This window comes from Entelurus aequoreus, linkage group LG24 (assembly GCF_033978785.1).
Source record: "Entelurus aequoreus isolate RoL-2023_Sb linkage group LG24, RoL_Eaeq_v1.1, whole genome shotgun sequence".
Classification (NCBI taxonomy): domain Eukaryota; kingdom Metazoa; phylum Chordata; class Actinopteri; order Syngnathiformes; family Syngnathidae; genus Entelurus; species Entelurus aequoreus.
This window is the reverse complement of record NC_084754.1, coordinates 38,029,226-38,050,662: the sequence shown is the minus strand read 5'-3', so window position 1 is coordinate 38,050,662 and position 21,437 is coordinate 38,029,226. Positions and strand designations below refer to the sequence as shown.

At 38.4% G+C, this 21,437-nt stretch overlaps 1 protein-coding gene across 1 annotated transcript in view; it reads right to left on the bottom strand.

Annotated features, from left to right (window-relative positions):
• The window catches only part of LOC133641709 (A disintegrin and metalloproteinase with thrombospondin motifs 20), a 409,743-nt gene that overhangs the window by 235,053 nt on the left and 153,253 nt on the right, over positions 1–21,437 (bottom strand). Inside the window, exons 9-11 of the mRNA XM_062035652.1 lie at positions 19,334–19,480; positions 2,933–3,074; positions 1,899–2,003 (exon numbers count right to left, since the gene is read on the bottom strand). Of these exons, the coding sequence (XP_061891636.1) occupies positions 1,899–2,003; positions 2,933–3,074; positions 19,334–19,480 (394 nt within the window). The remainder of the gene's footprint in view (positions 1–1,898; positions 2,004–2,932; positions 3,075–19,333; positions 19,481–21,437) is intronic.

Here is a 21,437-nt window from a genome sequence, read left to right as displayed (position 1 = left end):
AAACATGCTTGAAACTATTTTTGTTCAAATGTCCAAAACACACCCAGCAATGGAGCACAGGAAGGCGGGGAAGAAGAGGGGAAAAGGCGGCCAAAATGGTCAAAAGTCCCAATTTTGTTGTCGCTATGTCTCCTCTTCGTTCTTCTGCTTCGTCTCTGTTATGTTTTTGGACATTACTACTTGCCGTAATTTTGAAGCAATGCATGATGGGAATCCGGATGTTGTGTGTCAGTGTATTAACGTGCCGGCTGGAATAAACACACGCTGAGAAATAGCTCCGTGCCTGCCTACTTTATGGGTTATAGATAAACCTATGGATAACGGAGACATATATAATAGTCTCCTTTTCAGGTTGTAGAGGACGCTAAAGGCACGCCCCCAATATTGTTGTCCGGGTGGAAATCAGGAGAAATTCGGGAGATTTTCGGGAGGGGTACTAAAATGCGGGAGTCTCCCGGGAAAATCGGGAGGGTTGGCAAGTATGGATCTGAGCCATTTGAGACACTCGTGATTTAGGGCTATATAAATAATCTTTGATTGATTGATTGATTGATTGACTGTAGGGCTCAACAAAAGAAAAGTCTGGCACATTCAAAGACTACTTCTGGACACGGCAACACACCATACACTAGTGCAGTGGTTCTTAACCTGGGTTCGATCGAACCCTAGAGGTTCGGTGAGTCGGCCTCAGGGGTTCGGTGGAGCCTCCGCCGCGGAGGTCAAAACACACCCGACTCATCGTGTAAATAAAAACTTCTCCCTATCGGCCTATTATGGATATTTGAGTCCTGGGCATGACGTTAAAGTGCATCCGGCAGTGGAGGCTCCTCTATGGGGTCTTGGGGCACTAGGAGGTTAACCCCTTTACTACTGTTACCCCAGGTGGCCCTTGGCAAAGGGCTAGTACCTGACTGCCCCCTAGCCAGGGATACGGTGAAGACCTCAACGGCGGAGCAGGCGGAAGACGGTAGATTTAAGAACTACCACAACGGCTGCAATGACGGAAGAAGGCTGCAGCAGAAAAGGGTCCCCAGTCGTCTTGGACTCCATGCCACTGGACCCTGACCCGATTCTGTCAAGGATCGTGTGGTGACTGTCTGTGCACCAGTCCCCCCACGTAAAACAAAGTCACACACAGGCATCCTCCATAAAGGGATACACCCCTACTCATTCGAGTGACCGCCGATGATATTATGGATACCCCCAAAGACTGTTCCCTCTAATTTTCCATCTGATTTGCAGGTGTGTAATTTGTTGTGAGTTCATGCACTGTGTTGGTTTTGTTCCTTGAACAAGGTGATGTTCATGCACAGTTCATTTTGTGCACCAGTAAAAAAACATGTAAATTTGTCTTGAATTTGAAAAAAAAAAACATTTTCACTAAAGAATGGTTCGGTAAATGCGCATATGAAACTGGTGGGGTTCGGTACCTCCAACAAGGTTAAGAATCACTGCACTAGTGCCATCTAATGTATTGGAATTGCAACTGCATACAAAGTCTACTACTTGCAAATGGGACACATGAGTGTAAGAAAACAAGATACAACAACACATGCAATTTAAAAAATATACATATATATTTGTGATTAATTACATAATTCATCTGATTAAAAACTAATCATTTTGACAGGCCTGATTACAATATAATAGTTTGATGGTTTGTTAGGCACTGTAGGTCATCCTATGCTAGGCTATGCTAACTTTTTTTTAAATCAGTGTGGGCCTAAACATTCTTTATAATATTCTGTTGAGGTTTTGAAGTCTTTAGTTGTACTTTTAGATTATGTCGTGGCCTAATAACAAACTAGCTGCGGGCTGCAGATGTACCCCACCGGGCCGCATTAAATGGATTTGTGACATGACATTCTCAATAAACCAGCAGAACGTTGTGCACTCACCATTCCGTGTCCACATTCCGTCCCGTCAGCCAGCGGCATGTGTTGCGTGCGACACCCTTTATGGTCCCCCTCTGCACTTGTACACCACAGCCTCTTGCACTGTTTCTAGGTTAGAACACAACATGCGTACGAGTCTTTAACCGTCATCACATAATTAAAATCAGGTTTCCAACACAACCAGCAAATTATTTAGCCAGGATTAAACATTTTTAATTAAAAATCACAGGCAGTAGAGTAAAACTGTGTTCTAAAGGGAGTAGGTGTGTGAAATAAATCACAGTTTTGGCATGCGATGTTGTCCTCATTGCTCTTAGATGCAAAATAATGGTAGTGTTTGAATTTACTGGTAAATGTTGAGTGCCAGTGTATAAGCACACACTACTTTATAATCAATTAAATATAAAATATAATTTTAAATTATAAAATGTACATGAAATATTGTAATATCAATTTCATCAAGACATGTAGAATATATTTAAATTCACTAACAGTAAATGAAAAATACAGCTTAATCAAGACCTAAAAGTATAATAAAACTTCAAATAAATTCAAATAAAGTTTTCTGAAAAGTTCAAAAAGGTTAAATCCATATAAATTCAAAGAAATTTAAGAAACAAAGAAATGTAATTAATATTCAAGAAATTCATATTTTTATAAGATGGCAATGTTTTTAAATTCAAATGAAACTAACCACAATTTAAATGTAATGGAAAAGGAATAAAACAAAAACATTATTGTACTCAATTTATTTCAAATAATTAATAAAGTGGTATGTAATAATAACATAAATTAATAAATCAATCAATGTTTATTTATATAGCCCTAAATCACAAGTGTCTCAAAGGGCTGCACAAGCCACAACGACATCCTCGGTACAGAGCCCACATACGGATATGAAACAAAAAAAATTACAAAAGTAAAAAAGAAACATTGAAAAAAGATAATTGATTTCAAATTAAATAAAAAAAAATCCAATTAAATGACACTGTCCTGCATGTTTATTATAATATAACATCAGTATCAAGCTCACTTACCATGTAGGGGCAAATCTGGGACCCGGGGCCGAACATGAGTTCACACTGCCTGTTGGCGTTGTAAATTTGACCAGGCAGGAGAGTGGGCAGCTCGTACGTTCTGCCTACTGGCTCGTCGAGAAGACACTCCCCGTAACCGGTGCTACATAAAATAAAAAATATAAGATTGCACATTCAGGACCGATGCAGGATCAGGTGCAAAAAGGTGAATACAAAGTCATTATCGGGAGGGAATTGATTGATAGATTTCAACTTTTATTAGTAGATTGCACAGTACAGTACATATTCCGTACAATTGACCACTAAATGGTAACACCCGAATAAGTTTTTCAACTTGTTTAAGTCGGGGTCCACGTTAATCAATTCATGGTCAAAAATATTTTTAAAAATTTCCACGCCGACCTCGTAACTAGTTATCATGCCAGAGTCTCGTTCGTTATCGGAATTAACCAGACAAATCGCTCCACCAACTAAAACGGCCATGCACCACCATCCACAGAATCGAGAAAGAGCCATCAATCTGTCAATCCTTTCCGTGTCCGGGCCAGGTAAGGTTCCCCGTGTTCAGTCAAATTAAGCCGCACGCTCCACTCCTGGTGGTGCACTGCGAAAACTGAAATCTAAGTAAGATTAAATATCTCAAATAAGGGTGATATTTGCTTATTTTCTGTCTGAAAAGATAATTCTTCTCACTAAGCAGATTATACATTAGAGTGTTTTACTTGGTTTAAGTGTTTTGGTCCTAAATGATCTCAGTAAGATATTACAGCTTGTTGCTGAGATTTGATGACCTATATTGAGTAAAACATGCTTGAAACTAGAACATCAACTGTTGCAAAGCTGTGTCATCAACACTCACAAGTATAAAACTACTTTTTCAAAGTAAGAATTTCTTACTTCAAGCATGAAAAAAATATCATGATGCCAAGTGCATATCATTATGTCAACATAATGGCTCTAGCATTTACTTCATTTAAGAATATTTTTCAACATATTGAGCAAAAAGGTCTCTTTTTTTTCTACCAAGAAAAGTGCACTTGTTATTAGTGAGAATATACTTATTTTAAGGTATTTTTGGGTTCATTGAGGTTAGCTAATTTGGATTGTTTTGGAAAGTCTTGACAAGCCAAATTTTCTTGTTCTATTGGCAGATAATTTTGCTTAGTTCAAATAAAATACCCCTCATTTTTGTATTTTTTCTTCTTTTTTTTGAACACTGACTTTTTGCAGTGTGCCCTTCCATCAATTCCTTTAAGTTTCAACTTTGCAACCATACTCCCCCCGGAACCTAAAGACTTTGGTTTCCCAGACGCTGCCCGGCGGGTCATGGGTATAACGCCGCGGGATCGCTAGTTTGCATCGTTTATGGTTGGAACTACGACGGTATCCGAACCTCCGACTTTCGTTCTTGATTAATAAATACATTCTTGGCAAATGCTTTCGCTCTTGTCCGTCTTGCGCCGGTCCAAGAATTTCACCTCTAGCGGCACAATACGAATGCCCCTGGCAGTCCCTCTTAATCATGGCTCCAGTTCATGGAGAGCAAACCCCACAAAATGGAACCAGAGTCCTCTGTCTACACCAGGGGTCGGCAACCCGCGGCTCCGGAGCCGCATGCGGCTCCTTGACCTCTCTGATGCGGCTCAGCTACATACATGCCGACCCCCCCGATTTTCCCAGGAGACTTATGGATCTCAGTGTCTCTCATAGATTACTCCCAGGGAAAATATAATCCTATTTACACTCTAACTACTAAATAAAGGGCGTGCCCTAATTGCACTGCAGTAATTGTCCTCTATAGCATTTACATACAGCGTGCCAGTCCAGCCACATGTTGCATGTTGTTATTACTTGCACACACAGGAGACAGCAAAGCATACTTAGTCATCAGCCACACAGCTTACACTGACGGTAGCCGTATCAAACAACTTTAACATTGTTACGTTACAAATATGCGCCACACTGTGAACCCACACCAAAAAAGAATGAAAAACACATTTCTGGAGAACATCCCACCGTAACACAACATAAACACAACACAACCATTACCAAGAATCCCATGCAGCCCTAACTCTTCCGGTCTACATTATACACCCCCGCTACCACCAAATCCCCCCATACATTAACCCGCCCCTCTCCATGCGTTGGTTGAGCGGAAGAGTTAGGGCTGCATGGGATTCTGGGTATTGGTACCGTCAGTGTAAGATGTGTGGCTGCTGACTTAGTACGCCTTGCTGTCTCTTACGTGAGCAAGCTGAAACTGCATTCTACGTGTGGTCGAGCAGTTACACTGTTAGGGCAGACTGTAGAGGGCGCCAAATGCAGTGTCATCACGCTCTGATAATCGGGATTCCCCCGGGAAAAATGAGAGGGTTGGCAAGTACGACGCTATCAAGCGCCATTCATTCAAAACTCGCGGGCTGCACTAACATCAAATTTCCACATTAAAGTGCGTGCCGGTGCGTGTGTCGGAGACCCCTGGTTAACATAGCACAAAGCATTTAAACTTTGTATGCGGGGTTTTTTATTTTAAATTTTAAAATTTTTTTTGTGGCTCCCATTACTTTCTTTAATTTGTGAAACTTGCCAAAATGGCTCTTTGAGTGGTAAAGGTTGCCGACCCCTGGTCTACACTATACAGCAGTGGTCCCCAACCACCGGGCTGCGGCCCGGTACTGGTCCGTGGACCGATTGGTACCGGGCCGCACAAGAAATTTAAAAAAATAATAAATAAATGTTTTATTTTTATTTGTTTTATTAAATCAACATAAAAAACACAATATATACATTATATATCAATATAGATCAATACAGTCTGCAGGGATACAGTCCGTAAGCACACATGATTGTATTTCTTTATGAAAAAAAAAAAAAAAAAATGCCATACCTCCCCCCCCCCCCCCCCCTCCCCGGTCCGTGGGACAAATTTTCAAGCGTTGACCGGTCCGCAGCTACAAAAAGGTTGAGGACCACTGCTCTACAGTGTATTTTCTGTGCTAAAGGCAAACAAGAGAATTTGGACGCACAAAGCCCCTTGATGAAGCCCTTAAGAGCGCTTGGATTACAGTGTAATGACAGGCTGGCCCTCCCTTTAAACCACCAGTGTGCAAACACAGCTGGCTTCAATGCACGCCGCCATGTAGAAGAAAAAAAATCGTCACTTCACGTACAAAGTCAAACACGTTACACCGGCGAGGATCTACGCTTTTTGTCATAATGTCTCAAAAAAAAAAAAAAAAAAAAAGGAAACGAGGATGTGTTATTATTACACAACGTGGCCGACATCCTGGACGGAGGATCCACAACACCTGCGAGCACAAAGCAACAGACAGGTCCGTGATTAGACGGGATTATGCTCGGTTAACATCACTTTGTGTCGGCCCCCTTTTATTTCCACACTGCAAAAAGTCAGTGTTCAAAAACAAGAAAAAAAAAATTAATACAAAAATGAGGGGTATTTTATTTGAACTAAGCAAAATTATCTGCCAATAGAATCAAGAAAATTTGGCTTGTCAAGACTTTCCAAAACAAGTAAAATTAGCGAACCTCAATGAACCCAAAAATAGCTTAAAATAAGTATATTCTCACTAATAACAAGTGCACTTTTCTTGGTAGAAAAAAAAGAGGCCTTTTTGCTCAATATGTGGAAAAATATTCTTAAATGAAGTACATGCTAGTGCCATTATCTTGACATAATGATATGCGCTCGGCAACATGATGTGATTACTTTAAAAAAGTCGTTTTATACTTGTGAGTGTTGATGACGCAGCTTTGCAACAGTTGATATTCTAGCTTCAAGCATGTTTTACTCAATATAGGTCATCAAATCTCAGCAACAAGCTGTAATATCTTACTGAGATCATTTAGGACCAAAACACTTAAAACAAGTAAAACACTAACATAAAATCTGCTTAGTGAGAAAAATTATCTTATCAGACAGAAAATAAGCAAATATCACCCTTATTTGACATATTTAATCTTACTTAGATTTCAGTTTTTGCAGTTCAGACATAATTTACCTCAGCCAAGGAAGCCTGTATTTTCTGCATTTCTAGTTTGCAGGATAACACGAAAAGTAATCAAGCGGTTTCCACGAAAGTGTAGAGGAGAAAAGCACATCAAAAGCTTGGTTTAATTTCTCAATGTGCTGGAAATATACCGTGGTGGTCAAAAGTTTACATACACTCGTAAAGAACATAATGTCATGGCTGTCTTGAGTTTACAATCATTTCTACAACTCTTATTTTTTTGTGATAGAGGGATTGGAGCACATACTTGTTGGTCACAAAAAACATTCATGATGTTTGCTTCTTTTATGAATTTATTATGGGTCTACTGAACATGTGAGCAAATGTGCTGGGTCAAAAGTATACATACAGCAATGTTAATATTTGCTTACATGTCCCTTGGCAAGTTTCACTGCAATAAGGCACTTTTGGTAGCCATCCACAAGCTTCTGCTTGAATTTTTGACCACTCCTCTTGACAAAATTGGTGCAGTTCAGCTAAATTTGTTTTTTTTTCCACATGGCCGAGTCATACCAAAGACTTTAAAAATGGGAGCCATTACCTCTCTGCTTGGCCCTCAGCATCAAGGGTTGGAATTGGGGGTTAAATCACCAAAAGTTATTCCCGCACTGCAAAAACTGAAATCTAAGTAAGATTAAATATCTCATAAGGGTGATATTTGCTTATTTTCTGTCTGATAAGATAATTCTTCTCACTAAGCAGATTTGATGTTAGAGTGTTTTACTTGTTTTAAGGGTTTTGGTCCTAAATTATCTCAGTAAGATATTACAGCTTGTTGCTGAGATTTGACGACCTATATTGAGTAACACATGCTTGAAACTAGAATATCAACTGTTGCAAAGCTGCGAAACTTCCGGTTGAAAACGTCTATGTATGATGACGTATGCGCGTGACGTCAATTGTTGAAACGTAAGTATTCGGACACATTGTATCCAATACAAAAAGCTCTGTTTTCATCACAAAATTCACACAGTATTCTGGACATCTGTGTTGGTGAATCTTTTGCAATTTGTTTAATGAACAAAGAAGACTGCAAAGAAGAAAGCTGTAGGTGGGATCGGTGTATTAGCGGCTAGCTGCAGCAACACAACTAGGAGGACTTTGAGTTGGATAGCAGACGCGCTATCCGACGCTAGCCGCCGACCGCATCAATGATCGGGTGAAGTCCTTCGTCGCTCCGTTGATTGCTGGAACGCAGGTGAACACGGGTGTTGATGAGCAGATGAGGGCTGGCTGGCGTAGGTGGATAGCTAATGTTGCTAGCATAGCTCTGTGAGGTCCCGTTGCTAAGTTAGCTTCAATGGCGTCGTTAGCAACAGCATTGTTAAGCTTCGCCAGGCTGGAAAGCATTAACCGTGTAGTTACAGGTCCATGGTTTAATAGTATTGTTGATCTTCTGTCTATCCTTCCAGTCAGGGATTTATTTATTTTGTTTCTATCTGCAGTTAAGCCCGATGCTATCACGTTAGCTCCGTAGCTAAAGTGCTTCACTGATGTATTGTCGTGGGGATAAGAGTCACTGTGAATGTCCATTTTGCGTTCTCGACTCTCATTTTCAAGAGGATATAGTATCCGAGGTGGTTTAAAATACAAATCCGTGATCCACAATAGAAAAAGGAGAAAGTGTGGAAGCCAATGAACCCTTGTACCTAAGTTATGGTCAGAGCGAAAAAAGATACGTCCTGCACTGCACTCTAGTCCTTCACTCTCACGTTCCTTATCCACAAATTTTTCATCCTCGCTCAAATTATTGGGGTAATTGTCGCTTTCTCGGTCCGAATCGCTCTCGCTGCTGGTGTAAACAATGGGAAAATGTGAGGAGCCTTTCAACTTGTGACGTCACGCTACTTCCGGTACAGGCAAAGCTTTTTTATTAGCGACCAAAACTTTATCGTCGATGTTCTCTACTAAATCCTTTCAGCAAAAATATGGCAATATCGCAAAATGATCAAATATGACACATAGAATGGGTCTGCTATCCCCGTTTAAATAAAAAAAAATTCATTTCAGTAGGCCTTTAAAGTAATAATTTCTTACTTCAAGCATGAAATAAAATCATGATGCCGAGCGCATATCATTATGTCAAGATAATGGCACTAACATTTACTTAATTTAATATTTTTCAACATATTGAGCAAAAAGGTCTCTTTTTTTTCTACCAAGAAAAGTGCACTTGTTATTAGAGAGAATATACTTATTTTAAGGTATTTTTGGGTACATTGAGGTTAGCTAATTTGACTTGTTTTGGAAAGTCTTGACAAGCTGAATTTTCTTGTTCTATTGGCAGATCATTTTGCTTAGTTCAAATAAAATACCCCTCATTTTTGTATTTTTTGTTCTTGTTTTTGAACACTGACTTTTTGCAGTGTGGGCGTGGCCACCGCTGCTGCCCACTGCTCCCCACCGCTCCCCTCACCTCCCAGGAGGTGATCAAGGGTGATGGGTCAAATGTGAAGTGAAGTGAATTATATTTATATGGCGCTTTTCTTTAGTGACTCAAAGCGTTTTACATAGTGACACCCAATATCTAAGTTACATTTAAACCAGTGTGGGTGGCACTGGGAGCAGGGTGGGTAAAGTGTCTTGCCCAAAAACACAACGGTAGTGACTAGGATGGCAGAAGCGAGGATCGAACCTGGAACCCTCAAGTTGCTGGCACGGCCACTCTACCAACCGAGCAATACCGCCCCACAAGTGGAGAGAATCATTTCGCCACACTTAGTGTGTGTGTGACAATCATTGGTACTTTAACCAGGAGGCGGGGGGGGGTTTCTAATTGTACCATTGGGTTGAGTTTTTCCTTGCCCTGATGTGGGATCTAAGCCGAGGATGTCGTTGTGGCTTGTGCAGCCCTTCGAGACACTCGTGATTTAGGGTTATATAAATAAACATTGATTGATTGATTGATTGATACTACCACCACCATGCTTGATGGTAGGAATGGTGTTCCTGGGATTAAAGGCCTCACCTTTTCTCCTCCAAACATATTGCTGGGTATTGTGGCCAAACAGCCCAATTTTTGTTTCATCTGACCACAGAAATTTCCTCCAGAAGGTCTTATCTTTGTCCATGTGATGTCGGATGACACAACAGAGTTGTAGAAATTATTGGAAACTCAAGACAGCCATGACATTATGTTCTTTACCAGTGTATGTAAAGTTTTGACCACGACTGTATAATTGTAGGCATCATATGACAATGAGTACGCTCTCAGACGTCCATCAATAAAGACAGTGGGGGGAGCACACAAAGGTTAGCAACATTAGCATAGCTCTGCACTACAGGGCTAAAAATACAGCCACAACAACACCATGTTAGGTTAGCCTATTCACCAAAGAAAAATAACATGAAGAAAATTACAGCTCCCATGACCACGCCTTATTTTAAAATGTGTAGTGAAGCCTTTTTTTGGTGTTGTTTTTCTTAACAAAGCTGTCCTCCGGGAAGTGGTGGATGCCTTAACGGGCTGGGCTCATCTGGCTTGGGTGATATAAAGTAGACAAACCTTTTGACATGGGGGGCCGCATCGGGCTAAAAAAAAATTGTCCGGGGGCCGAAAGTCCTTTTCAATTGAATAGACTGCAAAGACAAGATATTTAACGTTGGAACTGGTAAACTTTGTTATTGTTTGCAAATGTTAGCTCATTTGGAATTTGATGCCTGCAACATGTTGGGGAAAAAGCTGGCACAAGTGGCAAAAAAGACTGAGAAAGTTGAGGAATGCTCATCAAACACTTATTTGGAACATCCCACAGGTGAACAGGCTGATTGGGAACAGGTGGGTGCCATGATTGGGTATAAAAGCAGCTTCCATTAAATGCTCAGTCATTCACAAACAAGGATGGGGCGAGGGTCACCACTTTGTCAACAAATGCGTGAGCAAATTGTTGAACAGTTTAAGAACAACATTTCTCAATCAGCTATTGCAAGGAATTTAGGGATTTCACCATCTACGCTCCGTAATATCATCAAAAGGTTCAGAGAATCTGGAGAAATCACTGCACGTAAGCAGCAAGACTTGTGACCTTGGATCCCTGAGGCGGTACTGCATCAAAAAGCGACATCGGTCACATGGGCTCAGGAACACTTCAGAAAACCACTGTCAGTAACTACAGTTGGTCGCTACATCTGTAAGTGCAAGTTAAAACTCTACTATGCAAAGCCAAAGCCATTTATCAACAACACCCAGAAACGCTTCGCTGGGCCCGAGTTCATCTAAGAAAAGCGTTCTGTGGTCTGACAAGTCCACATTTCAAATTGTTTTTGGAAACTGTGGACGTCGTGTCCTCCGGAACAAAGAGGAAAAGAACCACCCGGACTGTTATAGGCACTAAGTTGAAAAGCCAGCATCTGTGAGGGTATGGGGGTGTATTAGTGCCCAAGACATGGGTAACTTACACAGCTGTGAAGGCACCATTAATGCTGAAAGGTACATACAGGTTTTGGAGAAACACGTTTCCATCCAAGCAACATCTTTTTCATGGACGCCCCTGCTTATTTCAGCAAGACAATGCCAAGCCACATTCTGCACGTGTTACATCAACGTGGCTTCATAGTAAAAGAGTGCGGGTACTAGACTGGCCTGCCTGTAGTCCAGACGTGTCTCCCATTGAAAATGTGTGGCACATTATGAAGCCTAAAATACCACAACGGAGACCCCCGGACTGTTGAACAACTTAAGCTGTACATCAAGCAAGAATGGGAAAAAATTCCACCTGAAAAGCTTCAAAAATGTGTCTCCTCAGTTCCCAAATGTTTACTGAGTGTTGTTAAAAGGAAAGGCCATGTAACACAGTGGTAAAAATGCTCCTGTGACAACTTTTTTGCAATGTGTTGCTGCCATTTAATTATAAGTTAATGATTATTTGGAAAAAAAAACATTTCATATCTTGTCTTTGCAGTCTATTCAATTGAATTTAAGTTGAAAAGGATTTGCAAATCATTGTATTCTCTTTTTATTTACCATTTACACAACGTGCCAACTTCACTGGTTTTGTATAAACGAATCCATATTGGGAATGGCCAACCTTGGCTGAGACATTCAGTTATGAAAAGTGCCATAACATCAGTATGTAGCAGTGTTAATGTCAGGGACAGACGTTCCTTATTACAGCATCTCTCAGCAGCTGTTCATCTGTCAAACAGAGTTCTTGATTTCAACTTTTTTTTTTTTTTTTTTTAAAGACTATCAGTAAATTTGCGAGGGGCATTTGAGCTCAGCTGGCGCCAGCAGAGAGTCCACACCTGTTTGCCGTCAGGAGACATGAAAAGTGTTTTTATTCATAAGATGACTTATAAATGGAGCACATACAGTCGTGGTCAAAAGTTGACATACACTTGTAAAGAACATAACGTCATGGCTGTCTTGAGTTTCCATTAATTTTCTACAACTCTTATTTGTTGCGATAGAGTGATTGGAGCACATACTTGTTGGTCATAAAAAACATTCATGACCACAGAACTTTCCTCCAGAAGGTCTTATCTTTGTCTATGTGATGTCAGATGAAACAAAAATCTTGCTCTTTGGCCACAATACCCAGCAATATGTTTGGAAGAGAAAAGGTGAGGCCTTTAATCCCAGGAACACCACTCCTACCGTCAAGCATGGGGGTGGTACTATTATGCTCTGGGCCTGTTTTGCTGCCAATGGAACTGGTGCTTTTGAGAGAGTAAATGGACAATGAAAAAGGAGGATTACCTCCAAATTCTACAGAACAAGCTAAAATCATCAGCCCGGAGGTTGGGTCTTGGGCGCAGTTGGGTGTTCCAACAGGACAATGACCCCAAACACACATCAAAAGTGGTAAAGGAAAGGCTAAATCAGGCTAGAATTAAGGTTTTAGAATAGAGATGTCCGATAATGGCTTTTTTGCCGATATCCGATATTCCGATATTGTCCAACTCTTAATTACCGATTCCGATATCAACCGATACCGATATATACAGTCGTGGAATTAACACATTATTATGCCTAATTTTGTTGTGATGCCCCGCTGGATGCATTAAACAATGTAACAAGGTTTTCCAAAATAAATCAACTTAAGTTATGGAAAAAAATGCCAACATGGCACTGCCATATTTATTATTGAAGTCACAAAGAGCATTATTTTTTTTTAACATGCCTCAAAACAGCAGCTTGGAATTTGGGACATGCTCTCCCTGAGAGAGCATGAGGAGGTTGAGGTGGGCGGGGTTGAGGTGGGGGGGAGGTAGGGGGTAGTGGGGGTGTATATTGTAGCGTCCCGTAAGACTTAGTGCTGCAAGGGGTTCTGGGTATTTGTTCCGTTGTGTTTATGTTGTGTTACGGTGCGGATGTTCTCCCGAAATGTGTTTGTCATTCTTGTTTGGTGTGGGTTCACAGTGTGGCGCATATTTGTAACAGTGTTAAAGTTGTTTATACGGTCACCCTCAGTGTGACCTGTATGGCTGTTGACCAAGTATGCGATGCATTCACTTGTGTGTGAAAAGCCATAGATATTATGCAATTGGGCCGGCACGCAAAGGCAGTGCCTTTAAGGCAGGCCCCCAATATTGTTGTCTGGAAATTGGGAGAAATTCGGGAGAATGGTTGCCCCGGGAGATTTTCAGGAGGGGCACTCCCGGGAAAATTGGGAGGTTTGGCGTTTTAAAAAGTCATACATTTTACTTTTTGAAACCGATACAGATAATTTCCGATATTACATTTTAAAGCATTTATCGGCCGATAATATCGGCAGTCTGATATTATCGGACATCTCTATTTTAGAATGGCCTTCCCAGAGTCCTGACGTAAACATGTGGACAATGCTGAAGAAACAAGTCCATGTCAGAAAACCAACACATTTCGCTGAACTGCACCAATTTTGTCAAGAGGAGTGGTCAAAAATTCAAGCAGAAGCTTGTGGATGGCTACCAAAAGTGCCTTTTTGCAGTGAAACTTGTCAAGGGACATGTAAGCAAATATTAACATTGCTGTATGTATACTTTTGACCCAGCAGATTTGCTCACATTTTCAGTAGACCCATAATAAATTCATAAAAGAACCAAACTTCATGAATGTTTTTTGTGACCAACAAGTATGTGCTCCAATCACTCTATCACAAAAAAAAATAAGATTTGTAGAAAAGATTGGAACCTCAAGACAGCCATGACATTATGTTCTTTAAAAGTGTATGTACACTTTTGACCACCACTGTAACAGACGTAGCAGTTCTAAGGGGTTTGCTTTTAGAGCAACATTTAAAGTAACAAACCGTAATAAAAGGGTATCGTTATTCTCCTATTTTTGTTTTGTTAAGGACTTTCATAATCAAACGGAGTCCAGCCAGGAGTGCAATGAATGCTTCCTTTATGTGGAGTCGGACACTCCATTAAGAGTGATGTCACAGCATGAAGAAGTTGACCCTTTGCCTGTGGAAAAGTGCCTCCAAGCAGGTGGAAAGGTGGCAGGGAATTGTTCAGTCCAAACACTGCTTCAATTTGCCACATTGTTCTTCAAAAAGCTGCTCTCAAGGGCATTTCCCACCATCGCTGTCCAAAAACACCTGTCCATGTTGACGCTTTAACAGACTCCAATTGTTTTGGGGAGACTTTTCCTCGTCTTTTCCGGAATGTTCCATGAAATCAACTGCTGAGGTCCTCAACCCACTGGAAAGTATGGGATGCTCAGCCTCACGACTGCAAATTAGCCATTGCCCAAACGCCCTTTTGAGACGCACAACAAGACCGTTCTTTGTGAAGGATCGCCACAATCGACAAAGGAAAGGAGGCAAATATTCTGAGGGTCCGGATTGACCTAATTATGAGTGACATTTGCAATCTTAAAAAGGAAGCTCTTCTTCACAGGGGGTGACCATCGCTTGTTGAGTAAGCCAAGGACATGAGTTTTGTTTTACACTTTAATATTACTGTGGTTAGCTTATTTTCACACTTACAATACATGCCGTGTCAAAATGCTATCATATTATTAAAAAATATGTCAATAAATTACAATAATGCTTTTATGCTGCAGCCTGGAACCATTAATTTATATAATTTATATATTTTTAATTTAATTAATGAATTTAATGGTGACCGTCAAAGGGACAAGTGGTAGAAAAGGAATGGATGGTTAAAAACCATGTGACAAAAAAATAAATAAAAATAAATTGAAAAATAATTTGAATATATATATATATATATATATATATATATATATATATATATATATATATATATATATATATATATATATATATATATATATATATATATATATATATATATATATATATATATATATGTAGATTTATTATAATTTTAAAAATTGTTTTGATTAATGTCATATATATATATATATATATATATATATTAATTAAAAATTGTTTTTAATTATAATAAACATATATAAAAAATAAATGTATATATATATAGAAATATATATATATATATATTTATTTTATATGTATTTTATTGTTTTTTATATATGTTTATTATAATTTAAAAAATGTTTAATATATATATATATATATATATATATATATATATATATATATATATATATATATATATATATATATATATATATGACATTAATTAAAAATGTTTTTTAATTACTGCCATAAGTTACAAAAATTATTATTCATTTATTTTACAATTAATTTGATAAAGAATCATCCTCATCATTATCCAAATACAATTATAAAACACAATTATTGCCTTTAATAAAGGTTTAATGATAGTTTAATGAAGGTTTAATTAAACTACCATAAGTAATTAAAACAATATATTTTAGAATATACAATAAAAATAATAATTACACAAGATTATTATTATTAGTACAGCTAATAATAAAAATACTAATAACAATAATACAATTATACACTAAATTACTGCCTGTACACTTGGTTTTATGATGGTTAAAAAGAAAACTACAGTACCATTAAAAGTAATAACATTTATTTTATACTACATACCACAATTTTTAATTGACTTAACTATTCAAATTAATTGACTATGAATAATGTTAAAATAAAATAAAAACTTTTTCAAAACTATTGATTAACACAACAATTATTTATATTCAATTACTCAACTCAATTATTTCCTGGAATTGTTTCTTAGTTAGAAAAAAAAGAGGGTAATCAGCTTTTATGGAATGTCTATCCTGAGAGGTTTTTAATAGTATGCATTAAAAACAATCATCATTCTTGAGGACTAGCTGAGTGCAAACTGAAGAATGCAAACATTTACCCAGCAACATCTGCCATCCTGCATCAGAAACCCTCCCTATTGATGTGTTGTCCTTTTAAACTAACGGGATACAGCATCAGAAACCCTCCCTATTGATGTGTTGTCCTTCTAAACCAGGGGTCACCAACGCGGTGCCCGCGGGCACCAGGTAGCCCGTAAGGACCAGATGAGTAGCCCGCTGGCCTGTTCTAAAAATAGCTCAAATAGCAGCACTTACCAGTGAGCTGCCTCTATTTTTTTAATTTTATTTATTTACTAGCAAGCTGGTCTCGCTTTGCCCGACATTTTTAGTTCTAAGAGAGACAAAACTCAAATAGAATTTGGAAAATCCAAGAAAATATTTTAAAGACTTGGTCTTCAATTGTTTAAATAAATTCATTATTTTTTTTACTTTGCTTCTTATAACTTTCAGAAAGACAATTTTAGAGAAAAAATACAACGTTAAAAACGATTTTAGGATTTTTAAACACATATACCTTTTTACCTTTTAAATTCCTTCCTCTTCTTTCCTGACAATTTAAATCAATGTTCAAGTAAATTTATTTTTTTTATTTTAAAGAATAATAAATACATTTTGATTTAATTCTTCATTTTAGCTTCTGTTTTTTCGACGAAGAATATTTGTGAAATATTTCTTCAAACTTATGATTAAAATTCAAAAAAATTATTCTGGCAAATCTAGAAAATCTGTAGAATCAAATTTAAATCTTATTTCAAAGTCTTTTGAATTTCTTTAAAAAAATTTGTTCTGGAAAATCTAGAAGAAATAATGATTTGTCTTTGTTAGAAATATAGCTTGGTCCAATTTGTTATATATTCTAACAAAGTGCAGATTGGATTTTAACCTATTTAAAACATGTCATCAAAATTCTAAAATTAATCTTAGTCAGGAAAAATTACTAATGATGTTCCATAATTTTTTTTTTTTTTTTTTTCAAAAAGATTCGAATTAGCTAGTTTTTCTCTTCTTTTTTTCGGTTGAATTTTGAATTTTAAAGAGTCGAAATTGAAGATAAACTATGTTTCAAAATGTTATTGTCATTTTTTTTTTGTGTTTTCTTCTCTTTTAAACCGTTCAATTAAGTGTAAATATCATTAATTATTAATAATAACATAGAGTTAAAGGTAAATTGAGCAAATTGGCTATTTCTGGCAATTTATTTAGGTGTGTATCAAACTGGTAGCCCTTCGCATTAATCAGTACCCAAGAAGTAGCTCTTGGTTTCAAAAAGGTTGGTGACCACTGTTCTAAACTAACGGGATACAGCATCAGAAACCCTCCCTATTGATGTGTTGTCCTTCTAAACCAGACCTGGGCATTCTGCGGCCCGCGGGCCGCATCCGGCCCTTTGTGCGTCCCTGTCCGGCCCGCGTGAGGCCAATTATAAATTACAAAATAAATTTTAAAAAGTATGTATGTCGAGTGTGCAATACAACGGTGCTGCTTTTGTTTTGAAAATTGTTATTTATATTTATTCCGTATGGACGTATGCGTGTGCGTGATTGTGAGTGAATGTGAACAGCTGCAATCATTAATTACAAAATAAAGTTGAAAAAACATCTATGTCGTGCGCGCAATACAACTGTGCTGCTTTTGTTTTGAAAAGTATTATTTATGGGCGTGTGTCCGTGTGTAACCTGCGAGTGAAGGTGCACACGCAGCGACAAGTGATGCACGGTTTACACCCGAGACGCTAAAAAGAGAAAAGTTGATGAAGAATGGCGTGTTTCCAACAAGACATGGACTGCAAAGCAACGTTCCCTCGAAGGTGCGTGCCTGCGCAATTGCGCACTGCTCAAGCGTCCGCTGCGCGCAGCAAGTATATGCCGCGCACCGAATCAAATCCTATCTGAATTCTAAACAAAATAAACATATTTATTCTATGTAATTTTGCAATGCAACTTTGAGTGACAGTGACAACAAGCGGCCCTAACGGTGTTCGTCAACACCGTTCAATTGAACACCGTTCAATTATTGTAACGTCTATGGAGATGCTTCGAGGACAGCAATTATATCGATCACTTTATTGAGCAAAACTGTTTATATTCGGACATAACCACACCAAAAACATGAGTAAAACAATTCTATCTCGAAAAACTAGTCATTTTCTGCCGTACAAACCAGGCCAAAACCAACTTGTCATCTGTCACCAACACGCATAGCACTAAACCACTGCTTCGTTTATGGCCACACAAAAAGTCGGACAACTCAAACACCACACGAAGTTACACTATGACTCCTCAGTCATATGTGTGCTTATTTTACTGTCATTTATTATTAATGTTAATTTATTTATATTAGTCATGGAATGTTGTTACACACACTATGTTGAAGTATTACTATTATTATTAATTATTATTATTATTATTATTATTATTATTTATCTTACGGTATATATCAAAAATAATATTGAGCAAAATTTAATTGAAATATTGTCGATGTGGCCCTCAAGCAGTGCTCGGGTTGCTCATGCGGCCCCCGGTAAAAATTAATTGCCCACCCCTGTTCTAAACTAACGGGGTACAGCATCAGAAACCCTCCCTATTGATGTGTTGTCCTTCTAAACTAACGGGATACAGCATCAGAAACCCTCCCCATTGATATGTTGTCCTTCTAAACTAACGGGGTACACCATCAGAAACTCCCTATTGATGTATTGACTTCTAAACTAACGGGGTACAGCTTCAGAAACCCTCCCTATTGATGTGTTGACTTCTAAACTAACGGGGTACAGCATCAGAAACCCTCCCCATTGATATGTTGTCCTTCTAAACTAACGGGGTACAGCTTCAGAAACCCTCCCTATTGATGTGTTGACTTCTAAACTAACGGGGTACAGCATCAGAAACCCTCCCTATTGGTATGTTGTCCTTCTAAACTAACGGGGTAAAGCACCAGAAACCCTCCCTAATGATATGTTGTCCTTCTAAACTAACGGGGCACAGCATCAGAAACCCTCCCTATTGGTATGTTGTCCTTCTAAACTAACAGGGTACAGCATCAGAAACCCTCCCCAATGATATGTTGTCCTTCTAAACTAATGGGGTACATATTTAGAAACCCTCCCTATTGATGTGTTGTCCTTCTAAACTAACGGGGTACAGAAGGTATAAAGGCATTGAGTCTCTCAAAGTGAAAAAACCCCCATGTGAAGGTACCTACTCTAGGAACGCGGTGATGTACTTGCGGCTGCACTTGGACCAGGACCAGGGATTGGTGTCGTAGTTGAGGGTGGGCGCCATGACGTGATACTGGTGCTTCATGCCGGCCTCGCGACATTTGGGGTTGTCGTCGTGCGGCATGTTGAACCTGGCGGAGAGTAAGACAGAAAAGAAGGGGTTTAAGGGTGGATGTTTGGAACACACACCGAGTGATTATCAGCTGCTTAGTGGCTCGGTCGCGGCACCAGAAGGATAAGTGTCACAAAACGTACGCTCATTCCTTTTAAAACGCTGAGGTGGCGCGGACACACAAGTCGTGCCACACACACACACACACACACACACACACACACACACACACACACACACACACACACACACACACACACACACACACACACACACACACACACACACACACACACACACACACACACACACACACACACACACACAAAAAAGGTCATTATCACATCACCATTTAGTGCAAATCTGCGCCTTTTCCTCTTTCTCCAGAATGTTTTGTCCACAGAAATCCAACAGAGGTTTCTCCATCAGGTCTTTCCCTGCTGGTGAGAGCCACCTCCAGCTCACCCCTCAAAAAGGGCCAGAGGTCGCCGTCTTACATTCTCAAAGGGCTTAAGAGAGGGAAAGGTGCACCCGCTATGCAATATGGAGTAACACGTTTTGCATGAACGCTCTCATGGATTCCACAGACACGTTAATGCATACGTACGTGCTGTCGTCAGTTATGAGCCTGTTTAGAGATTGCTATTTTGACAGCGATTTTTCACATTTAACAACAAATACAACTGTGATCAAGCCCTGCTAATTTGTCATTAAGCTTACGTTTTCCTAATGTTAACTTCTTTTTTACAAAAAATGAAACTAACTTTGGTACTAATAAAGTTTACAGTGCTCTATTGTTCGGAGAGTTGTTGTGAAGAGTGGTTATTTTCTTTTCACATTTGTGTGTAGGGATGTATACCGAGTACCGGTCTTTTTTTCATTACTATCAAAATGACTTTAAAAGTCTTATATAAGTGTTACAATGAAGACAACACATGTGTCTATATTAGCGATATTAGCCTACTATCAAAATGACTTTAAAAGTCTTAAATAAGTGTTATAATGAAGACAACACATGATGTAAGTGTCTATATTAGATACATTAGCCTACTATCAAAATTACTTAAAAAGTATTTTATAAGTGTATAATGAAGACAACACATGATGTAAGTTTCTATATTAGCTACATTAGCCTACTATCAAAATGACTTTAAAAGTCTTATATAAGTGTTATAATGAAGACAACACGTGATGTAAGTGTCTATATTAGCGATATTAGCCTGCTATCAAAATGACTTTAAAAGTCTTATATACATGTTATAATGAAGGCAACACATGATGTAAGTGTCTATATTAGCTATAATAGCCTACTATCAAAATGACTTTAAAAGCCTTATATACTGTAGGTGTTATAATGAAGACCACACATGATGTGTCTATATTAGCTACATTGGCCTACTATCATTAATTACTTTAAAAGTCTTAAATAAGTGTTATAATGAAGACAACACATGATGTAAGTGTCTATATTAGCTACATTAGACTACCATCAAAATTACTTTAAAAGTTTTATATAAGTGTTATAATAAAGACAACACTTGTCTATGTTAGCTATATTAGCCTACTATCAAAATGACTTTAAAAGCCTTATATAAGTGTTATAATGAAGACCACACATGATGTAAGTGTCTATATCAGCTACATTAGCCTACTATCAAAATTATTTTAAAAGTCTTATATAAGTGTTATAATGAAGGCAACACATGATGTAAGTGTCTATATTAGCTATATTAGCCTATTATCAAAATGACTTCAAAAGTCTTATAAAAGTGTCATAATGAAGACAACACATGATGTAAGTGTCTATATTAGTTATATTAGCCTACTATCAAAATGACTTTAAAAGTCTTATGTAAGTGTTCTCAGAGAGTGAGATAACTTCTGGAAACGACAGTCTTAGAATGGCCAAAGGTGATAGATGTGTGTGTCCATCCATCCATCCATTTTCTACCGCTTATTCCCTTCGGGGTCGCGGG